The sequence below is a fragment of the Myxocyprinus asiaticus genome, chromosome 16, assembly GCF_019703515.2.
Source record: "Myxocyprinus asiaticus isolate MX2 ecotype Aquarium Trade chromosome 16, UBuf_Myxa_2, whole genome shotgun sequence".
Classification (NCBI taxonomy): domain Eukaryota; kingdom Metazoa; phylum Chordata; class Actinopteri; order Cypriniformes; family Catostomidae; genus Myxocyprinus; species Myxocyprinus asiaticus.
The window spans coordinates 12067573-12089145 of NC_059359.1; the positions used below are offsets into that span (position 1 = coordinate 12067573).

The 21573-nt window shown below is 38.6% G+C and overlaps 1 protein-coding gene across 1 annotated transcript in view; it reads left to right on the forward strand.

The window, feature by feature from the left end:
* LOC127454481 (dolichyl-diphosphooligosaccharide--protein glycosyltransferase subunit STT3B) overlaps nucleotides 1-21573 on the forward strand; it is a 76095-nt gene that overhangs the window by 50371 nt on the left and 4151 nt on the right. The window contains exons 6-15 of the mRNA XM_051721722.1: nucleotides 8843-8941; nucleotides 9865-10011; nucleotides 12156-12204; nucleotides 16190-16344; nucleotides 16521-16732; nucleotides 18692-18879; nucleotides 20081-20252; nucleotides 20469-20642; nucleotides 20774-20887; nucleotides 20987-21193. Coding sequence (XP_051577682.1) covers nucleotides 8843-8941; nucleotides 9865-10011; nucleotides 12156-12204; nucleotides 16190-16344; nucleotides 16521-16732; nucleotides 18692-18879; nucleotides 20081-20252; nucleotides 20469-20642; nucleotides 20774-20887; nucleotides 20987-21193 — 1517 coding nt within the window. The remainder of the gene's footprint in view (nucleotides 1-8842; nucleotides 8942-9864; nucleotides 10012-12155; nucleotides 12205-16189; nucleotides 16345-16520; nucleotides 16733-18691; nucleotides 18880-20080; nucleotides 20253-20468; nucleotides 20643-20773; nucleotides 20888-20986; nucleotides 21194-21573) is intronic.

Here is a 21573-nt window from a genome sequence, read left to right on the forward strand (position 1 = left end):
GGGCTTATATCCAAATTACATGAGTCAGGGTACACAGGTTTTTTTCCCCAGTTCATCAGGAAACAAAATCGTATTTACAAAGTACCAAGTTGATGATAAAATTGAAATGACTGTCAAGTTAATCCAGTCAGACTTCATATGACTTCAGATTTAAGTCGTGGAGCATCATGCACTAGGAGATCTCCTCTCTGTAGTCATGGATAGTCTGTGCAAAAATATCAAACTTTATTGATATTCTCCGACACGATGGAATCATAGTATGTGGGTAAGACTTTGTAAGTTGCTTTGGATAAAAGCATCTGCTAAAGTAATAAATGTAAATATAAATCAGTATCTGAATCAATCAAAAGCGACACCATTTTATGTGAAATCTGTCAACTTACTGGCCCAAAATCTGTAGACTGAAGCGACTAGATCCGACTCGGCCTGACTGAAAATCTGTGTTAATGTTGTGTAGTGTAATTTAGCCTTTAGTGTCATCAAATCTTTTTTTTTTTCTTCTTTTTTTTTTTCAATTTGGAATGGCCAATTCCCAATGTGCTTTTAAGTCCTCGTGGTCACGTAGTGATTCGCCTCAGTTCGGGTGGCAGAGGACGAATCCCAGTTGCCTCCGCGTCTGAGATCGTCAACCCGCGCATCTTATCACGTGGCTTGTTGAGCGCGTTGCCACGGAGACATAGCGTGTGTGGAGGCTTCACCCCACCCACCGCGGAATCCATGCTCAACTCACCACGCGCGCCACCGAGAACGAACCACATTATAGCGATCACGAGGAGGTTACCCCATGTGACTCTACCCTCCCTAGCAACCGGGCCAATTTGGTTGTTTAGGAGACCTGCTTGGAGTCACTCAGTATGCCCTGGGATTCGAACTAGCGAACTCCAGGGGTGGTAGCCAGCTTATTTTACCACTGAGCTACCCAGGCCCCCTGACATCAAATCTTTCAAAGATACTCAGGTTTGTTACTCAGTTTAGAAGACCAGATATCCACGAGCAAAACTATATATACTGCTTTTCTGAGGTACGTGTTGTTTTGGGCAGAAATTCTGATTAAAGTCTTTTCAAACACATAAAAATGGGATCAAACACATTTTCTGCCAAATTCTCAAGTGTTGACTTGAGCCATTCAAGCCATTCATGGAGATTGCTGCTGCAATATTTAATACACTATCACAGTTGCACCCTGGACTATTGTAGTGGTATCATTAATTTCAGTTTTTCCAGTCCATAATTATCTTTTGAAGACTAAACAAATTGTCATTGGTTGTTTTTAATGTCAGTCCGACAATATCTTCCTGTCTAAATGGATTGTTCTTGGATGGAGTAAGTTGCAAAGTGGACCAGACTTTATGCCAAAAGTGAAAAATTTGTCTCTGCCAGATTTTTTTTACTCCAATACTTCATAAATCACTCTGGGTGGAATAAAGTGTGTTTGAGGGCATTTGTTCAGTCAAAACCATTTGAACCCTTTTCATCGCTTCTTCCTTCACTCTCCTTTTGAGAGTTTGCTTTGAAAAAGCAGCCTGTCAACTGATGAGGAAATATTATTTGCGCAATTGTTGTCTAGAGAGGCAGGTAAGCATTGTCTCATAAGAGCATATGTTTGGTGGTGAAGATGGTTTTTTTTTTGGCCTTAATTGATGCTTCTCAAATGCTGACAGCTCTAACTGTTGGCACTCCACTCTGTCACAAGCAGCCTTGGTTTCCCTTCAGTTGCTTCCTTAACTGCACAGCTGTAGTGTTGTGCGTTTTTGACTTCTCTTCTGACAGGCTGACAGCACCTGTCTTTCAGGCAGGGGTCCACTTGACGGCGCATCAGTACCTTCTCTCTATTTAGCTGCTTCTTATTGTGCAGTATTTGTCAATTTAGCTAATAAGAAAGGACAGATAATTAGGTCTTATCTGTTTTACGAAGTGAGAAAGTAATGGAAGATGTCTCTGCGTTGAACTGTACACCCACAGATCATTAATGATGGTATAATGTGTATTTGTACACTGAAATGGAAAGAGCTGATAAAGTTTGCCACTTTTAGGGGCCGTTCAGTCCAAATGCGTGGACAGTTGTTTTTTTTTTTTACTTGACACAACATCTTAAAACAAGGTGCTCTTGACCGAAACGCTGAAAAAACAGACAGACACACTGTCACAACTGTTAGATGTCTGTCTAGTGCATGTTTACATTTGGAAAACAATTGAAAAACAGTGCAGAGGAACAGCCCCTTAGATTGATTCGGCTGGCAGGTACACAGTTTCCTGGAGACAGTGTGCTCAGATTTTTATCAGTTTTTATCACGAAAAATGTTTTTTTGTGCTGGTTACCTGACTGCAAGAATGAGTGCTTTTAAAAATAAATAAATAAATAAATAAATAAATAAAAAGTGCTTGTTCCAAGTTTTGTTTGAGGCAGTTGGTTTCAGGAACATGGGATTCTATCAAATGAAAGTATAGAATTCGTAAACCATTTTTGCTCGCAATATATTCACACAGTTTAATTTTCGAATCCAGTGTGGTGTGGTTCGCCAAAGTTTTTGGCCACATCCACACTTCGTTTGAAAACGAATTGATTTTGCTACGTTTACGCCTCACATCCACACTGGAACAGTGCACAAAAACTTTACTTTGAATATGCATGTTTTGTCTTGTGGAACTGACAGATTTTTCTCACTTGTTTTAACTCTTCTATTGTCTTGGGATAATTTTTGACCAAGGACAGGTAAAGAATTCATTATAAATACAGCATTGTTTTTTGTACTGGAACCAAACGGTGTGACTTTGTCCATACCAACAAAACAAACAAAATATATAAGAAAATGTATTTTTGTATATTATATTTTAAGAGAAATAACAATTTAAAACAAATAGTTCCTTTTGTTGTCTTAACAGGTCAGTTTTGACCCGTATGGGAAGAACCAGTTGTGACCTTTCAATGTTGGACTTTCTGGATGTTACACAGCTTTAAATATTTTTTTATTTTTCTTTCATATATGAATTAAATTTGACCTAAAAATATTTCAAATGTTCTCAAATTTAGCTCAAAATCTTTCCCACCTGCTAAAACATAAGATGGTACCAAAAAATATTACAGCACCATCCTAAACCCCTGTAACACTACAACAAATTGTTGACATTAGTGGGAAGGAATGAATTTGTTGCAATGGTGCAAAGAGGGCCCATTCTGATTGCTCAAAGGCAATATAGATTCATTTGTGAAATAGGCATGTACTAAAATTGTAACTCTAAATTGTACTCTGTTGATTTTCTACAAGCAGAATAAATCAGAAATTGTTGCATTATAGCTAAAATATTATAAAATGCCAAAAGTGATTGAAATAAACAAATTGAGACAACCTTGGCTGATGTTTGCCAAGTTTTAAAAAAATTTCTTAAGAAATTGTTTGTCCGTTTTTTCCCCCCTATCATTATACACTTTGGGAACACAATACAAATGTTTTTCAATAAATTAAGAATTTATACATTTTGAATGATTTTCCAAAAATTACCCAAAGAACAAAAGGAGGATGCATTTTCTCAAGACAATATCAGGGTTAAGCATAAACAAGTGGAACAAATCTGCCAGTGTCAAAGTGTGCAAGGTCCATTGTGCTGAATCTTTGAAAAGGATTCCAGAGGTTTGTTTGAAACAGTTAAAAGAGATTCCTTGGCACAACTATATGCTGCTTTATCTGCAGAGTTATGTCTGTGAAACAGTCGGTACTTATTACTTTAGGGACAGATGGACTACAACATATACACTTATTTTCCATTACTTTTTTTGGATTGTTTGTTCAACCTTTCATGGAGACAGCTGTGCCATTTGATTGAGCTACCGTTTTGCTTTTATTATTGTGGTAACATTGATTTCAGATTTACTTGTCCCTAAATGTGAACAAAAGAACTGGGCTTGGTTGTAAGTCAAACAGCCCCTTACTGTGTTAGTGATTCTTGATTAAAATAAGCTACAATATGTACCAGACTTTATACCGATATTCGAACGTCTGGCTTTTGAGACTACACTCAAACCCATTCTTTGTTAAATTAATTCAGTTGTGCACAAAAGTTCTACACATTTGAAATGAATTTTCTTAACATTAAATCAAACTGTAAACAGTTCTCAAGTACCTTGTGTAGTGGAAACATACCTGAATTGAGGAAAACCCAATAAAATAAGACATGTCAAACTAACTCAACTAAATATCTAACAGTAGCTAGTAGCTAGCAATCTCTTTCATCCACTCTTCACCACAACTCCAACATAAACAATTTTAAATCCCAACTAACAGAACATTAACAGAACTCAGCATGAATAGGTCCTGCCTTTAAACATTAGAGTACTAAATTAAACTGCATAATTAAATTGACAACGCTAATGATTTATGTTCTCCCAACTAGGGATGCACAGTATATCGATACTAGCAAAATGTTGCCATACCAAAAAAGTTTAAACGGTATCATGATATCATCTTTTTGCCAATTTCGGGACCAAACTACAGTGACTTTCTTTTATTTTTTATTTTTATTTTTTATGAAATCAGTGACAATTTGACAATTAACCAAATTAAATACTTGAAATGGCCAAGTGCTATCCATAAACAGCAGAAGGATGTCATTTAATTAAATAATATGCAGTCTATGTGATTCACGCTTCAGAATGGACAAGAGGTGCTGCTGTACTCCGTGTCATACTTCTCTCACACACACACACACACAAACAGATTGCACATAATGTGGTGTGTTTGTGTATGAGTGACTGTGAACATACACAAACTCCTCCGGTGCAACCAGAGATCTTCTATACTGAATTACAACTTCCGTGCATTTACCATAGGATAGAGCGGCTGCGTCCGATACCAAAGGTAGCTGTCTTATTGCCTCGCTGCCCAATCAGTCAATGACTCAATAGACAGCGTTTGCGTATGAAGGTACCTCCAGGAACTGGTTTCTGACAGGCTACTGAGGCAGCGTAACGTCACATCGTTGCTAGGATACCAGCAACTGATTAATGCCATTTGGTGTCCACTAAATGTAACGCGTCTGCTTCATTCAGTCCAACCAAACCACAATGGACTACTAATCTAGAACAAAATCAAGAGTTTTGGCAATAACCAAGTGTATATGTTTTTTTTTCTCCCCTTTTTTTCCCAATTTGGAATGCCCAATGCACGCCAAGTCCTCCAGGTGGTGGAGGACGAATCTCAGTTGCCTCCACTTCTGAGACCATCAACCCCGCATCTTATTACGTGGCTTGAGAGCGTTACCGCTGAGACGTAGCGCGTGTGGAGACTTCACGTCATCCACCACGGCGTCCACGCACAACTCACCACGTGCCCCACCGAGAGCGAACCACATTATAGCGACCACGGTTACCCCATGTGACTCTACCCTCCCTAGCAACTGGGCCAATTTGGTTGCTTAGGAGACCTGGTTGGAGTCACTCAGCACGCCCTGGGATTCAAACTCACAAACTCCAGGGGTGGTAGTCAGCATCTTTACTCGCTGAGCTACCCAGGCCCCCAACCAAGTGTATATTTAATAACTACAATACTACTATTTCGCTAGAAATGGAATCAAAAGTTGGAAAAAAGTGAATAAAAACGTAATTGTCCATCAACTGCCTCTTCAGCCGCCATTTTTTTCTTCAGCTCAACCGCCAGGGATTCGGGAGCACAGGATTGTGGGATTTCATAGGCAGCGCAGGAAACATCTATTCTGCCTTCAAAAATCCATCAGATGGGGGGCATGAGTAGCTCAGCAAGTAAAGACGCTGACTACCACACCTGGAGTCGCAAGTTCGAATCCAGGGCATGCTGAGTGACTCCAGTCAGGCTTCCTAAGGAACAAATCGGCCCAGTTGCTAAGGTGGGTAGAGTTACATTGGGTTAACCTCCTCGTGGTCGCTATAATATGGTTCTCGCTCTCAGTGGGGTGTGTGGTGAGTTGTGCATGGATGCCACGGAGGATAGCGTGAGCCTCCACACGCGCTATGTCTCCGCGGTAACACGTTCAACAAGCCACATGATAAGATGCGCAGATTGACGGTCTCGGATGCGGAGGCAACTGAGATTCGTCCTCCGCCTTGTCCTTCCAATTTGGAATTGGGCATAAAATTGGGGAGAAAAAGGGAGGAAAAAAAAAAGAAACTGATCAGATGAAGATATCTCAGTAGACAGGTTGTGATGCAAACATTGGATTCGGACATGCCTTGATCCCTTCCTACCTCCGTATAAAGCCTCCAGAGGCAGCATTTTCCTGGTTTCGGACACAGCCAGCGTAATGGTCAACTAGTGTTATGACAGTAAGTCACCGTTTGCGGATATAATACAAACGAATGGAGAGAGCCGTAAACTGACACCCATACCTGTCGCAAAATCGTCCTTGACTTCCCTTATAAAACAGCAATTTTATCGTAATAAACTCCACACGTAGTTCACTCCAAAAGGATTGTTTCGTGTAAAACATGTTGAAGATTACCAGACATGCGGTCAGTTCATTAAGTGATTAATGAAACAAAAGCAGTTTATTCAGCATCAGGAAGCATCTCCTCCATAGACATTCATTCAAAAAGAACGGCCTTGTGTCTCCTCGCCAGTGTACCGCCCATAAAATGTCTGTGGGACCACTGTGTTATACTATTCTATGCCAACCTTGTAGGATCTGCCTTCAGACGGGCTCTAATGCACCTCTGAGATCTGAGCTTGCGAATATTTCAAAACTACCGCACCAGCGGATCTCAAAGTTCTGTCAAAAGAAAAGTCCCGCCAACATAAAAGCTCTGTTTAACTGGATGCGTGAAATTGAAGACATTACGACAGAATTGTTTTACTATTGTATTGAAAAACATAATATTCAAAATAATAGCAATAATACTACTAATAACAAGAATTCAATAATAAATGGTTTTATTACTTTTATCATTATTTATATTAATAATATTATTATTATTACAATTATTACATGCAAGCAATATCACATAAACAAGTACTGAATATCAGCACACTGTGATTAAGTCGTAGCAGCCTTGTGCCACAGATAATCAGAATTTTTTTCATTGTTTTCATTTATACTGTGAAGCTCTGTTGTGTAGCATTTTATGTGACCAAATAAAATGGCTATTTTTTTTTTGAAAATGTATTATATTATTTGATTGAAGCTTTATGTATTCATTTGGTTAAACACTGTTTTTTGATGATAACATGTAATTAAAACACAAAACATGGAATCTAGAAATATTTAAATGGAAAATGCAGAATTTGCAACTGCAAGACTTTATGAAGTTCTTTTAATAATTTTCTCTGATTTCTTCAGTAATCTGAGACTATATATTTGTTGCCGAAGTATCGATTTACTATCGATACAGAGGTACCAGTGCTGGTATCATAATTTTTTTGCTGTAGTCCAGCCCAGATTATAGGTCATTCATGGAGAGCTGAGGTCTCGGTCTCTCTTCAAAAAGCCCCTGACTGTCTCTGTTTCCACTCAGACCCACTTACTGCTGTTGCCATTTAATCAAATGTAAATCAAGCAAAAAATATGAATGAATTAAGGAACATCACATCAGTTATCAGCTGTACTCTGGAAATTGTGGTTGTTCTTTCAAGAGGCTTATTACATTTATTCATTTAGCAGACACTTTTATCCAAAGCAATTTATAACTAAGGAAAAATGCAAACACAAGCAATTAATCATAAGGAGCTAACAATATTGGATGTGCCTCGGTGCAAAATTCGGAAAGTTTGCAGCCAGAGAGTGCAGAAAAAGTTGATATTTTTGGCCACCAAAAGGTTTATGGACACTTAGCCACACTTAATAAATGAGCATGTGAGAATGTGCGTGAACAGACTGGATAACAGACATCATAGGATGGAGCCCAACAACAAGTCAAAGCGGAAACAATTCAACATTTCTGGGAGTACAGTGGGAAAAGCACACACACTATAAACTATACCCATTTATACACACCAATGTAAAATATTGACGGTCCCTCACATTGGGGGAATCCCAGAGTTTTAAGGAAAAGAGAAACACCAATATTTCAGAACAATTCTGCTGCATGTCAAGATAGGAAGTTAAGAAAACAAGCACAGCATCAACTCTGGAATATCTGTAAATAAAGCAAAGTAACGGGGACATTTATACACCGCTTTCTCGCAATAAGCCACTTTGTGGTGTCCATGTAAACGTAGTTATTGTATTGGATGACAAAAATGATAAACCAACTGTCATTTATTTTTAAGAAAGAAAGCAGAAGCAAAACATATATATATATATATATATATATATATTGGTTTTGAAGTGTACAATATGAAACAATAGCCAAACTGTTTAAACAAATGTTGTATGGATATTTTGTGGTTGTCAAATGTTAGTGGAACATGTTCATAGTTAATGTGAGGATCAACACCTGTAGTTTCCCTGCTCTGTTACCTGTGTGAATTTAAGGATGGACTTAATAGGCCTACATACACTAACAATAACCTTGGAACCAGTCTGACAAAAGTAATTGCAAAAAAGTCTAAGAAAATTAAAGTTCTAGCATCATTTGTTTGCAGATGCCTCTTGGTTTGATATTTTTTGTTTTTAATGCAATGAAATTCATACATTTGTTTATCTTACGTGACTAAATACTTTTACGGACCACTGTTTATGGTCATGCATTAATTACGTGATTAAGACGAAGCTTTTGTCAGCCATTTTATTTATTTATTTATTTGTTTATTTATTTTTTAATAATGACGGATTTGGTTGGCGGTTAGAAGCATATTTAACCAGTGAGGGACATTTTGAATGTTATAAGTGACTTTGTACCTCATGATGGCTATTCTCACCATCTCTTTCTTTCTCTCAGCCTACAGCACATTTTATATAGTGGGGTTGGTGCTGTCCATGCAGATCCCATTTGTAGGCTTCCAGCCTATCAGGACAAGTGAGCACATGGCCGCTGCAGGTAAGACTGGTTTTCCTCCAATCCTCATTAAGCTCTGAACTGCTGCTGTGTACAATAAGGCTGATCTAAGACAAGCTTTCTCAACTCAAATCCATAAACCAAAGCAGTAGGGCAGGGCTGTATATCAAATTCATGATATATTTGCAATGATTTTGCTGGCAGTATAACATTAAGCAACAGTGTTAATATTGCAATAATATTAATGTGTGTTTTGTTGTTTTAGTTTTTTTTACCATTACGTTTTTTAAAGAGTGTGCCATTAGACTAGCTTCACTACCTTTTCCTAGTTGTATGTGTTGATAGCATATCCAATTTAAATGTCAATAGCAAAAAGTAGCGCTGGAGTTGGTAAGCTGGTGGATGAGTTCAAACTGTCCATTTCAATTAATCAATTCAAACCTCAGATTCAACAATTTGTTTGCATCTTCACTTAAAAATTATCATGGAGGTCTCCACATGGTATTTTCCATATAATGAAATGTTTTAGGAAAATAAATATATATGTTGACAAATGTTGCTGTTTAATACCATTTATATTACCGTATAAATTGAAATAATTAAATAGTATTCTTCCTTGTGATCATGTAGAAAAAACAGAGAAAAATTACTCCATTTTACTTGCTAATATTAAACATTTTTAATCTAATTAGCTGAATTGGTTGTCTGGTTGATGTCTTTTCATTTCAGATTAAATACATAAATGCCTTGATATATATTAAATATCGTCTAAAGCATGTTAAAATATAAAGATATATATTTTTAGCTAAATCTCCAAGCTCTACCAAGAAGTGTGAATGATCAGTCAACTGACCTCAGATCAGCATGGAGGCCAGTTCACCATTAGGAATTCATGACCGTTGGAAAAGTGTCTGAGTTGAGTACATTAGTCAGTGGTGAGCATGTTTGTGTGTGTTTCTTTGCAGGTGTCTTTGCTTTGCTGCAGGCATATGCCTTTCTGCAGTATCTGAAGGACAGACTGACCAGGCAGGAGTTCCAGACTCTGTTCTTTCTGGGCGTGTCTCTGGCTGCGGGGGTCGTTTTCCTTACTGTCATTTACCTGACTTACACAGGTAAGTGCATTTACTATAGTGCAAAAACAAAGCACTCCAAATAACTTGCACACACGGTCAGTGAGCCCTGTACCACTTCAGCGTTAGCAAATTTAGCCAAGCTATCATCCTAATATTTACAAAGTTAGTAAGATTGTCCTCTGCTCTCTACAACCTTAGCACTCGAGTTTTAATACTTTTTGAAGCAACACTTAAAGCTGAAGTATGCAACTTTTATGTGTTAAAATACTTTCTCCTATACCAGCTCGGTATGCAGAGACAGCCATAAATAAGCCATTCATAGGTTAATTTTCTCGAAAACTGTAAACACTGTGTCTCTGTGGCTCTATAAAAATACCTGTTTGTTTTTAGCGACCCGTTTAGACCCGCCCCAACAACATTACTCAGCCAATGGCATTTGTTGGGGGTGGGGCTATTTGTTCGCTCAACGGCAGATGAAGGGCAATTCCATTCGGTGTCACATAAATTACATACTTGAGCTTTAAGGCCTGTTTGCTACGTTTTTAATGCGATTATTGCATGAAAGTATAAAATTCGCAAACAACTATTCAAACCAAGTCCATTTCCGATTTTTCAAATCCAACGTAGCATGGTTGGCTTAACTTTTTGAATGGTTAGTAAAAAAATCAATATCTAAATACAAAAGCGATGGATTATGGTGTATGAACTGTGTAAATGAGTTAAGCTGCGTTCACACTGCCAGCGACACGCAGCGACAAAACGACCTCATCTCATTCATTTTCAACGAGAGCTGGCTACTCCGGTGACACGAGCGAAGGCGACCGTTGGCGACCGGATGTAGGCATGACCAGCGATGCGACAAAGTTGAGAAATGTTTAACTTTATGCAAATGAAGAGCGACTTTCAGGAGCGACAGCCAAACGAGAGAAGATGGTAGAGCTCACGTGATCCTCCTCTCTCTCAGCTCCTGCAGTGACGGAAAGATGGAGGAAAGGCTAATCCTTGCTGTTAGCAATTTACCAGTGTTATATGATAGGTCTCTGCCCACGTCCAGGGACATATTTAAGAAAAATGATGCGTGGAAAGGTGTATCTGAGATCGTGGGGATTCCAAGTAGGTTTAAATCATCAAATAGCCTGTAAAATTAACTTAAATTATTTGTTTTGAAAATGTGTTACATATATGACAGCAAACGAAACCATATAAATGATCAGATATAGTGAATTAACGTACCATATTAATAACCTTTCTAATATTTTAATAATAATATTAATTGTAAAGAAACCGTTCTGTTTAGACTCTCCATACACACCACTAGCGACCTAACCGCCAGCCACTGGTGACATGCAGTGACAAAGTCGCTGGCAGTGTGAACGCAGCTTTAGTAAAGATACATTTTCATTTTTCATTAGTTTGATGTGGTATGAACTTCAAGTACCACAAATTGAAAAGTCAAAAGTGTCAGAGTGATTTGTTTGTGCCTTTTATGCATTTCTGTTTTGCGAAATTGTCAATAAATAATTACACCTTGATAAATTGCCATACAGTGTGACTAATTTGCAGAGTAAAAGGCTACTGTGCTTTAATCGGCCTAATATTAAAAAGCTTTGCTGCTGTTTACATAAGCAGAGGACACCAATGATGAAGTATAAAATAATTTTTGTGAGGTAACATGTCACCCTTTAAATGACACTTTGATGACAAACCCCTCTTTATATATTGCCCTTGACTACACCTTTCAATGACAAAGAAAAAAGTGAAAATATCCACACTTCTCGCATCAAAAGGTTTCCTTTCTCACTTGAATACAGCGTGACTCTTTGACCCGAGTCTCTTAACACTGAACCTCTGACAGTATACATGGAGTCAGAGTGATTTGCTTGTATTCCCCTCACATCCAGGGCTTCTATTAATCTTTCTGCCACAGGGCCCCATCTACCGTAAGGCCTCTGAGGTCTCATTGAGCACTTTGCTCGCCACACTGCTTTTCAAACTTAGTGCAGCCTCGCGGTGTAGATTAATTGAAAACGTTGCTGGCTGTATGTGTGGTATTATGGCTCACTGGACAAAGTCCAAACTCGTCAGCTCAGAATCTGCTTGAAAGTGCTTTTGAGTCAGTAATGGTCGGGTGGTTTGTGTGTATGTTTGCGTGTAATCATTCTGTTGTGTTAATGTGCTTTCAGGGTACATTGCTCCTTGGAGTGGGCGTTTTTACTCTCTGTGGGACACAGGGTAAGCATTCTGCACAGTTTACCTACACCTCTTTCTTAGTGCTTGGTCATGTAAGTGTCTAATAGCTGATTAGCACACCCTGTTAAATAATTTTTAAGACCTGATTGATTTTCAGCAGCTCAAGTTTATAGCATGATTTACAGTGGAGTTGAAAAGTGTGTCCACATTGACAGTCTGGGATAGAAAATTGAAACCTGGAATTTTTTTTTTCTTATGACATGAAATAAGACATATTTAAGATTCTTCACATTTTAGGTCACTAATGAGATCCACAAATTTGTTACATTGTGATTTAACACTTTTTTTATTGATTCATATATTAAACAAATAAAAGCAAGACATATACAAACAGAATCAATACTTAACTCCCTCTATTACCTCCCCCACATGCTACTCCCAAAAATAGTACAGAGCAGGTGGCACAGCTGAAAATACCAAAAAACTGAGTTCTGGGAATCCCAAAATGTTGAACCAAATTCCCAAATGATCTCCACTCTCATATAGGTCACCGAGTGTAGTAACCCCCCTCACAATCCACTCTGACCAGCAGGAAGGGGACTTATCAATACATAATTTTGGGTTCATCCATATGCTCGAGGCAGCATTTAAATAAATGTCCGAATTAAACACTGTGGATACTTTTGTCTATACGAATGCAAATGTGAGATTATGGGGTGTAACTTAACTACTCCGATTAGTTTGATAGAAAGGCTTTGCAATGGCGAAATAGGGGCAAGAACTTCCTGTTCAATACATAACCAGGGAGGGGCTCTCTCAGGTGGAAGCGACCAATGAGCCAAATGCTTGAGACCGATGCATAATAATAAATCAAAATCTTGGGTAGGCCTAGCCCACCTTTGTCAATCAGCCTATGTAACTTATTAAAATGTAGTCTAGGACGTTTACCATTCCAAATGAAGGACTTCGCTATGCTATCAAATTGCTTGAAATAAGAGAGGGGGACATCTACAGGGAGAGACTGCAGCAGGTAGTTAAATTTTGGAATACAACTCATTTTAATAACATTAACCTTCCCAATCATAGATAAATGTAATGAAGCCCACCTGCCCACATCGCTTGACAACCTTTTTATTAAGGGGTCAAAATTAACTCTAACTAAATCAGACAAATTTGCTGTGAATAAAATACCCAAATACTTAATGTCCTGTTTGGGCCACTGGAAGGTGCCGGTTGGAAAGCCGTTACTGGGCAGTACGCTGTCAGAGCCAAAGCTTCGGATTTAGACCAGTTGACCCTGTATCCTGAGAACTTAGAAAAGGAATGAATAATTCTGTAGAGGCAAGGCATAGATCTAGTAGGGTCGGAGACCAATAATAAAATATCATCTGTGTAAAGCAAAAGCTTAAGCGCCATACCTCCCGCCACCACCCCTGGAAAATCCTCCTCCTTTCTTATTGTGGCTGCTAATGGTTCCAGGGCAGAACGATAAGGGGGAAAGACGGCAACCCTGCCAGGTGCCCCTATCCAGAGTAAAATTTCTGAAATTAGTCCATTTGTTTGTACCGCCACTACCGGGTGTCTATAAAGTAACTTAATCCATCCAATAAAAGTTTTCCCGAACCCGTATATATCCAAAATCTTAAAAAGATAATTCCATTCTACCATATCAATCGCCATTTCGGCGTCAAGTGAGATGGCAGCGACCGGAGTCTGATTATTTGCCGCTGACCACATGATATTGATGAAACGCCTAATGTTATCGGAAGAGCTACGGCCCCAAATAAACCCCACCTGATCTATGTGTATAGATACGTCTCTTATATGTAAGAGATACTTGCGCATTAACCCCGTGCACGACAGCTGTGTTTGATTCAAGGAGCACAATATGAGGATACTTGAACAAAAATGAGCTGCATGGTCGAGTTGCCAGAAAGAAGCCAATGCCACAAAAAAGCCTGGTTACAGTATGCCCGACAACACCTTGACACGCCTCACAGCTTCTGGCATACTGTAATTTGGAGTGACAAGACCAAAATAGGGCTTTATGGTCACAACCATAAGCGCTATGTTTGGAGAGAGGTCAACAAGTATTGTGCTCCTTGAAACAACCACACCGTCTTTTTCCAGAGCAGCGTGTATTTCTCCTGAGGTTACCTGTGGGTTTTTCTTTGTATCCCGAACAATTCTTCTGGCAGTTGTGGCTGAAATCTTTCTTGGTCTACTTGACCTTGGCTTGGTTTCAAGAGATCCCTGAATTTTCCACTTCTTAATACGTGATTGAACAGTACTGACTGGCATTTTCAAGGCTTTGGATAACTTTTTATATTCTTTTCCATCTTTACAAACTCCATTACCTTGTTACGCAGGTCTTTTGGCAGTTCTTTTCTGCTCCCCATGGCTCAGTATCTAGCCTGCCCAGTGCATCCACGTGAGAGCTAACAAACTCATCGACTATTTATACACGGACACTAATTGCAATTTAAAAAGCCACAGGTGTGGGAAATTAACCTTTAATTGCCATTTAAACCTGTGTGTGTCACCTTGTGTGTCTGTAACAAGGCCAAACATTCAAGGGTATGTTAGCTTTTGATCAGGGCCATTTGGGTGATTTCTGTTATCATTATGATTTAAAAAGGAGCCAAACAACTATGTGATGATAAATGGCTTCATATGATCACTATCCTTAAATAAAAGACAGTTTTTTTTTTTGTTTTTTTTGCATGATCAGTCATATTTTCAAAATCAATGCCACAATTTCTGCCAGGGTATGCAAACTTTTGAGCACAACTTTAAATGAGGCCCCAGGTTCTTATATTAGATTAGTTTGATTATGTCTGAATAGCTCCTTTCAGTTGATATTCATTCCCACCTCTAATGAAAATGAGTGGTTATTGGGTCAGCACGAGTGCGGCAAGGTTTCTACCTCTCTACCCTGCAGCCATGAACCCACATTTGTTTCTTAGTGAAACGCCACCCGTCATAAATTCATAAATGTGTAACTCCCTCTATGCAGCAAAGCTCTGCAGGGAGATCCACGATCCTGCCGAGCTCTTGTTGTGCGAAGTCAGCCGTGTGTGCTGCAGTCTGCACTAAGGTCAGGTCATGAGATAATGATCAGAACACTGGTAGTAGCCGAAATTGAGCTCAGTTATGCAGCAAAACTGTGAGGAAATACAGCACTGTAACCCGACAGTAATAGACCCCCTGTGCTTTACGCTTATTTTGTAGATAAACAAAGTGAAAACAAATGTCAAAACTCTATACAAGCAAAACCTCACTGCGTTTGCTGCTTTATTTTTGAGGAAAACTTTAGTCCTCGGGGGGAGAAACTTTGTTCAACCTTTTGAGATTCTCCCTGCTGCTCTTAATTGTGCTTTACTCTTTAAAGAATTGTTTTGATATGGATTTTGTGGAATTTTTGCCCTCAAAACCGTGAAAATCCAACTGAACCCTGAGCTCCTTTATATAAGCACATATTGTTAGTGGTACTTAGTAAGGAAGCATCACTTAGTCATACTTGGGGTTAGAGATTTTTCAAATCCCTAACCCTTAAAGTGATAGTACACCAAAAAAAAAAAAAAGAATATTCTGTCGTAATTTACTCACCCTCATTTGTTTCCAAACCCATATGTCTTTCTGTCTTGTGCGGAACAAAAAAGGAAATGTTTTAATAAATATCTTCAAATTACTGCAATGGCAGGGGATAGTGACTCACTTTAAAGTTTAAAAAAGGACTCAGTAGTATCATAAAAGTAGTCAATACGATTCGTGCTGCATATTCCAAGACTTTTGAAGGCATAAAATAGATTTTGGTAGGAAACAACCTGAAATTTTATGCTAAAAGCAATGCAAGTTGTCATGTGAACGTGCTCATGAACATGCAATGGACGTCAAGAAATCCACTGAAAAAATACTGCGAATATCAGGTTGTTTCTTACCAAAACCTATTGATGAAGATTTGCTGTTGCATGAGTTACTTTTCAGCATCATATTTACACCGTAATTAACTGCTTGTTCTTCTCAGATATGCGAAGATCCACATCCCCATCATCGCCTCAGTCTCAGAGCACCAGCCCACCACGTGGGTCTCCTTCTTCTTCGACCTGCACATCCTGGTCTGCACCTTCCCAGCTGGCCTCTGGTTCTGCATCAAGAACATCAACGACGAGCGAGTCTTTGGTAAGCATGTGTCTAACGTCTCCACAGCTACCATGTTTGACTGTCTCGTGAGAGTCATTACACAGTACAGACTACAAACTCTAACATTACAAGTTAAATAATGTTCATTCTACACTGGAGTGCCACATTTGCTGTTGCTGTCCTAACTAAGCATGATGTTCTCTGTCTCACCCTAGTGGCCTTATATGCCATCAGCGCAGTGTACTTTGCTGGCGTGATGGTACGTCTGATGCTGACTCTGACTCCGGTGGTGTGCATGCTCTCAGCCATCGCCTTCTCCAGTGTATTCGAGCACTACCTGGGTGATGACATGAAGCGCGAAAACCCACCCGCTGAAGACAGCAGTGACGAGGACGACAAGAGGAATCAAGGGAACCTCTATGATAAGGTCAGGGAAAGGTCAAAGGTTTAGTCAGCTTATATGGAGTTATTCTCTGTTATTGTTTCTCTGTTAGGGAAATTGTGGGGTAGGCCATAGTAGTAGGTTTCTGTATCATCTGTATTTGGAAGTGGTGTGAATGAATGAATTCTGTCTTAAAAACCCTATGAAATCAAAATTGGAGTTTTGTATCTTCGCTGGGCGATATGGCTTCAGAAATTATATCTCGATATTTTTCAGCAAATTGACGATATTCAATATCTCGATAATTGTGTTTTTGCTCTGAAATGGCATAGTGTTTTTTTTTTTTTTTTTTTTTCAGAGGAACCATTTCAGCTAAACAGCCGTTGCTTCCATGTAGAATTAATATTTCAAAAGCATTAAATACAAATCTACTTAAAAATGATGAAGGCGAATCTTATTAACCTTCATATATTTTTACTAAATTATTTTTCTTTGTGAATGAACAAGGTGAGCAAAAACTGCTTCACTTATTTTTTGGAAACCAGATGAATATTGCATAGTACTAAATTATTACTGTGGAACCAGTCAAGTTTATCAATATAATATTATACTGAATTATTATTATTTTCAGAATAAGATTTGTTAAAGATAAATTAAGATATTTCTGTCCTATTTAGTCATGTTTATTTGATCTTCACCAGGAGCTTTTATTGTGAAACGGAAATTGCACTGTTTGTTTGACAGTTATGAGTTTCGCATCTTGTTGAACCGCTGTCATACTCTCCTTTACTGTTCCGCGTTTGTAGATTTGTATAATAACTTTATAGCAGTTACTAATGTTTGGAATAAAATGAACATTAAAATTGCTATATTCATGATATTGTTGAATTTTATATCGTCAGTAAAGTCATCGCGATTATATAATGGATTTTCGATGTATTGAGACCATCTATATGCTTTTATACTAGCTGACAAAATGAACTTTTAGCAGATACAGTACTGTGCAAACGTTTTAGGCACTTGTGAAAAATGTTGCATAGTGAGGATGTCTTCAACAATAATGAAATAAATAGTTTTCATTTATCACTTAATGTCATACAAAGTCCAGTAAACCTAAAAAAGCTAAATCAATATTCGGTGTGACCACCTTTGCCTTTAAAACAGCACCAATTCTCCTAGGTACACCTGGACACAGTTTTTCTTGGTTGTTGGCAGATAGGATGTTCCAAGATTCTTGGAGAATTCGCCACAGTTCTTCTATCTGTTTAGGCTGTCTCAATTGCTTCTGTCTCTTTATGTAATCTCAGACTGACTCGATGTTCAGTGGGGGGCTTTGTGGGGGCCATGACATCTGTTACAGGGCTCCCTGTTCTTCTATTCTAATCTGTTTGCAAATGAAACGTTTGGGAGTCTAACATTTATATTTCCTATTGACACACTAAAGCTGAAGATATAAATGACTATCTCAAGACAAATGCTTTTGTGAAACATCTTATGTGCTTAAGAATTTTGCCAGGTACTGTATACAGATTTAAAACGTATTGTCTTTCTGTTCTGAGAAAAACTGACTAAACATATTAATGACTCATCTTGCACTATACACATTTTTGTCCGATAAAATGTTCTCTAGAATGAGAACGTCTCCTCCCCAATTGTAAATTTCACCTGCCTCAAACTAGCTATATCAAGTAGCAAGTCATGGTTCATGGATTTGTCAAAAACTTAAGGCTATTGGCTTCTTTTTTCTTTTCTTTTTTATTAAAGGATGAGCAAAATTTTCCTGCCTAACTTTCAGTTTAAATAGCAAATACATCAACACAGGAAAGAAAACTGCTCATCAAGCCAGTTCATTGGGTCTTTAGAAAGCAAAAACTGTTACTATACTGAAAATTTAGACTTGTTACTATAATGCTACAAGGGATTCTCAGTGAGGCCTCCTTAATCTCACTATTAAACAGCTTTTCAGTTTGGTTAAATCCAAGTGTGTGTCACATGTGCTTGCAGGCAGGCAAAGTCCGAAAGCATGTGTCTGAACAGGACCGTCCAGAGGAGGGTTTGGGGCCCAACATTAAGAGCATCGTTACCATGCTAATGCTGATGCTCTTGATGATGTTTGCTGTGCACTGCACCTGGGTCACCAGTAATGCCTACTCCAGTCCCAGCGTAGTCCTGGCATCATACAACCACGATGGGTAAGGACACATTCATACGGACCCAAACATAGTAAGGCCTGCTTATTTTATGAAGTGTACTGGGTGTATACTTCTATTATGTCAGATACTTTAATTTGCACATTTATTACCGCTTACCCATAAAATTAAATCAACATTAACTCGCATTATGTGCAATAATACTTATAACGAAGCCTATAATAATAGAATATTTAAGGCCCCAATATGCTTCATACGAAATCGAAGAACGAATGGATGTGACGTCATTTAGTACAAAATCTGGCCAACAAGAAGGTGTTTTTGCGTTCGTTTCGGTGGTTCATAACCGCTCACCAGGGCGAGCTTTTAGGAAAACTTCTTACCTGCTGCTAAACACCACCAGGAGCTCCACCTACCTTAGTTAAGATCAGTCAACATAAACACACCGGCGTGCGGTTATTAGCAAACTGATGCAAATTTACCTACATTTTTATGATCGTTTGTGTGTGTGTGTGTGTGTGTGTGTGTGTGTGTGTGTGTGTGTGTGTATATATATATATATATATATATATATATATATGCCTCATTCTACATTTTAATGTCACATTAGTTAAGGTTTTACTGAGCGTCCTCATTTAAATGTACTTCTAAATGCCTCTCACAGCGGTGTGGCGGGTGTCTGAATGCTCGCAAACAGTATTTAGTATTTAGAACTTTTTACCCCTGAACAAAGAAGAACTTCTCTTGAAACATATCATGGCCTTAAGAACTATTATATTAAGAATACTATGTGTATATTTCTATTGTCAAATACTTTGATCAATTAATTAACAGTTTTTCAATCTGAGTAATTTACAAATGTATTCTTACCCATAAAATTAGATCAACATCTGATATTTTATGTGGTATAACTTTGCCTAGATTCATACATTCAGAACTATATCAGAGGTTATAAATAAAATTAAAAAAAGAGAAGAGGAATTCATTACAAATGTATTTCCTCTTACCCATAAAATTAAACCAACGTCAACTCATGCAATAATACAGTATGTACAACCAAGCCTAGAATAGAACATTTAGAACTACGTATATCTGATATTAATCATGTTTAGAAATATAAAGAGTAACTCATTACACAGCATTTTTGTCCAATTTTGTGACATTTTGCTCCGAGCAGCCTTTAATTTCTCACCCTGCCTGGAAGTCTTTTTTATTATTATTATTGATTTGTAATCACCTCCAGATCAAGGAACATTCTTGATGATTTCCGTGAAGCCTATTACTGGCTCCGACAGAATACGGATGAGCACGCTCGTGTCATGTCCTGGTGGGACTACGGCTATCAGATTGCAGGCATGGCCAATCGCACAACACTGGTGGACAACAACACATGGAATAACAGTCACATTGCACTGGTGAGTCAGACAATACAATATTCACTATGACGAGGACAACAGGATGTGATTTGCTGTATTACAAGAATATATGGCAACTTTGTCCAAAACAACTGGAAATGAAATAGTATTGATCAGTGTGATCTAAAATGCATTGCAGAGTGTCTGTACTTGGTCTTAGTGGTGCTATATTAAGGACACTGACAGTTTACGATAAATATTCTGTTTCCTCTTCAGGTTGGTAAAGCCATGTCCTCAAATGAGAGTGCAGCATATGAGATTATGAAGTCACTGGATGTGGATTATGTTCTGATAATCTTTGGGGGAGTGATTGGATACTCTGGCGACGACATTAACAAGTTTCTATGGATGGTGCGCATTGCAGAGGGCGAGCACCCTAAAGATATCCGGGTCAGTGTGCATATGAATCGTGGCCATTTGTAGCAATGGCCTAGCATTATGGCAGATTTTCCACAGGTAATCACCGCTTGCATTTTCTTCAGGAAATGTAATAGTCTATTTTTTGTGTTTTTCTTTTGTAGGAGAGTGATTATTTCACACCACAGGGGGAGTTTCGAGTGGATAAGGCCGGCTCTCCCACCCTCCTTAACTGCCTGATGTACAAAATGTCTTACTACCGCTTTGGAGAAATGCAAGTAAGTGTGTCTTCCCCATAGTAATTAAACCGTTTAACTAACAGTCATTTTGACCATCCCTAGTGGACAGTCTCTTAATTCCAAACATCCCCTCAACAGCTGGATTTCCGCACACCCCCTGGATTTGACCGGACGCGGAACGCAGAGATCGGCAACAAGGACATCCGTCTAAAGCACCTGGAGGAGGCGTTTACCTCCGAACACTGGCTAGTGCGCATCTACAGGGTGAAGAAGCCAGAGAACCGACAGGCTCTGGACCACAAGCTCCGCAACATTGCAGCCAAGCAGAAGTACACCTCAAAAAAGGTTTTCCCATCTAGATTCTATTAGTGCAATATACAATGTTTTATAACATCAAAAAATCAGATGTTCTGTTTTCAATACTTGTGACTATACCAGGCTCGTTTGGAGCATTTGTTTCGGAACCTGGTGTGTTTTCTCCCTTAGTTTGGTTCGTTTAGGCATTTGAACACTATCTGAACACGGCAATCACACTTGGATCTGTACCAAAACAATCACACTCGGATCCGCACCAAAACAATAAGTCCGATTGCAAACGAACCAAACAATATGCTTATAAAAACCATGAACGTACCTGATGGATCTTTGGAGAAGACATCTGTAGGTCAGCACCTCACTGTAATTCATCATCAAAATGTGTATATAACCTTTTCGCGACTATATAG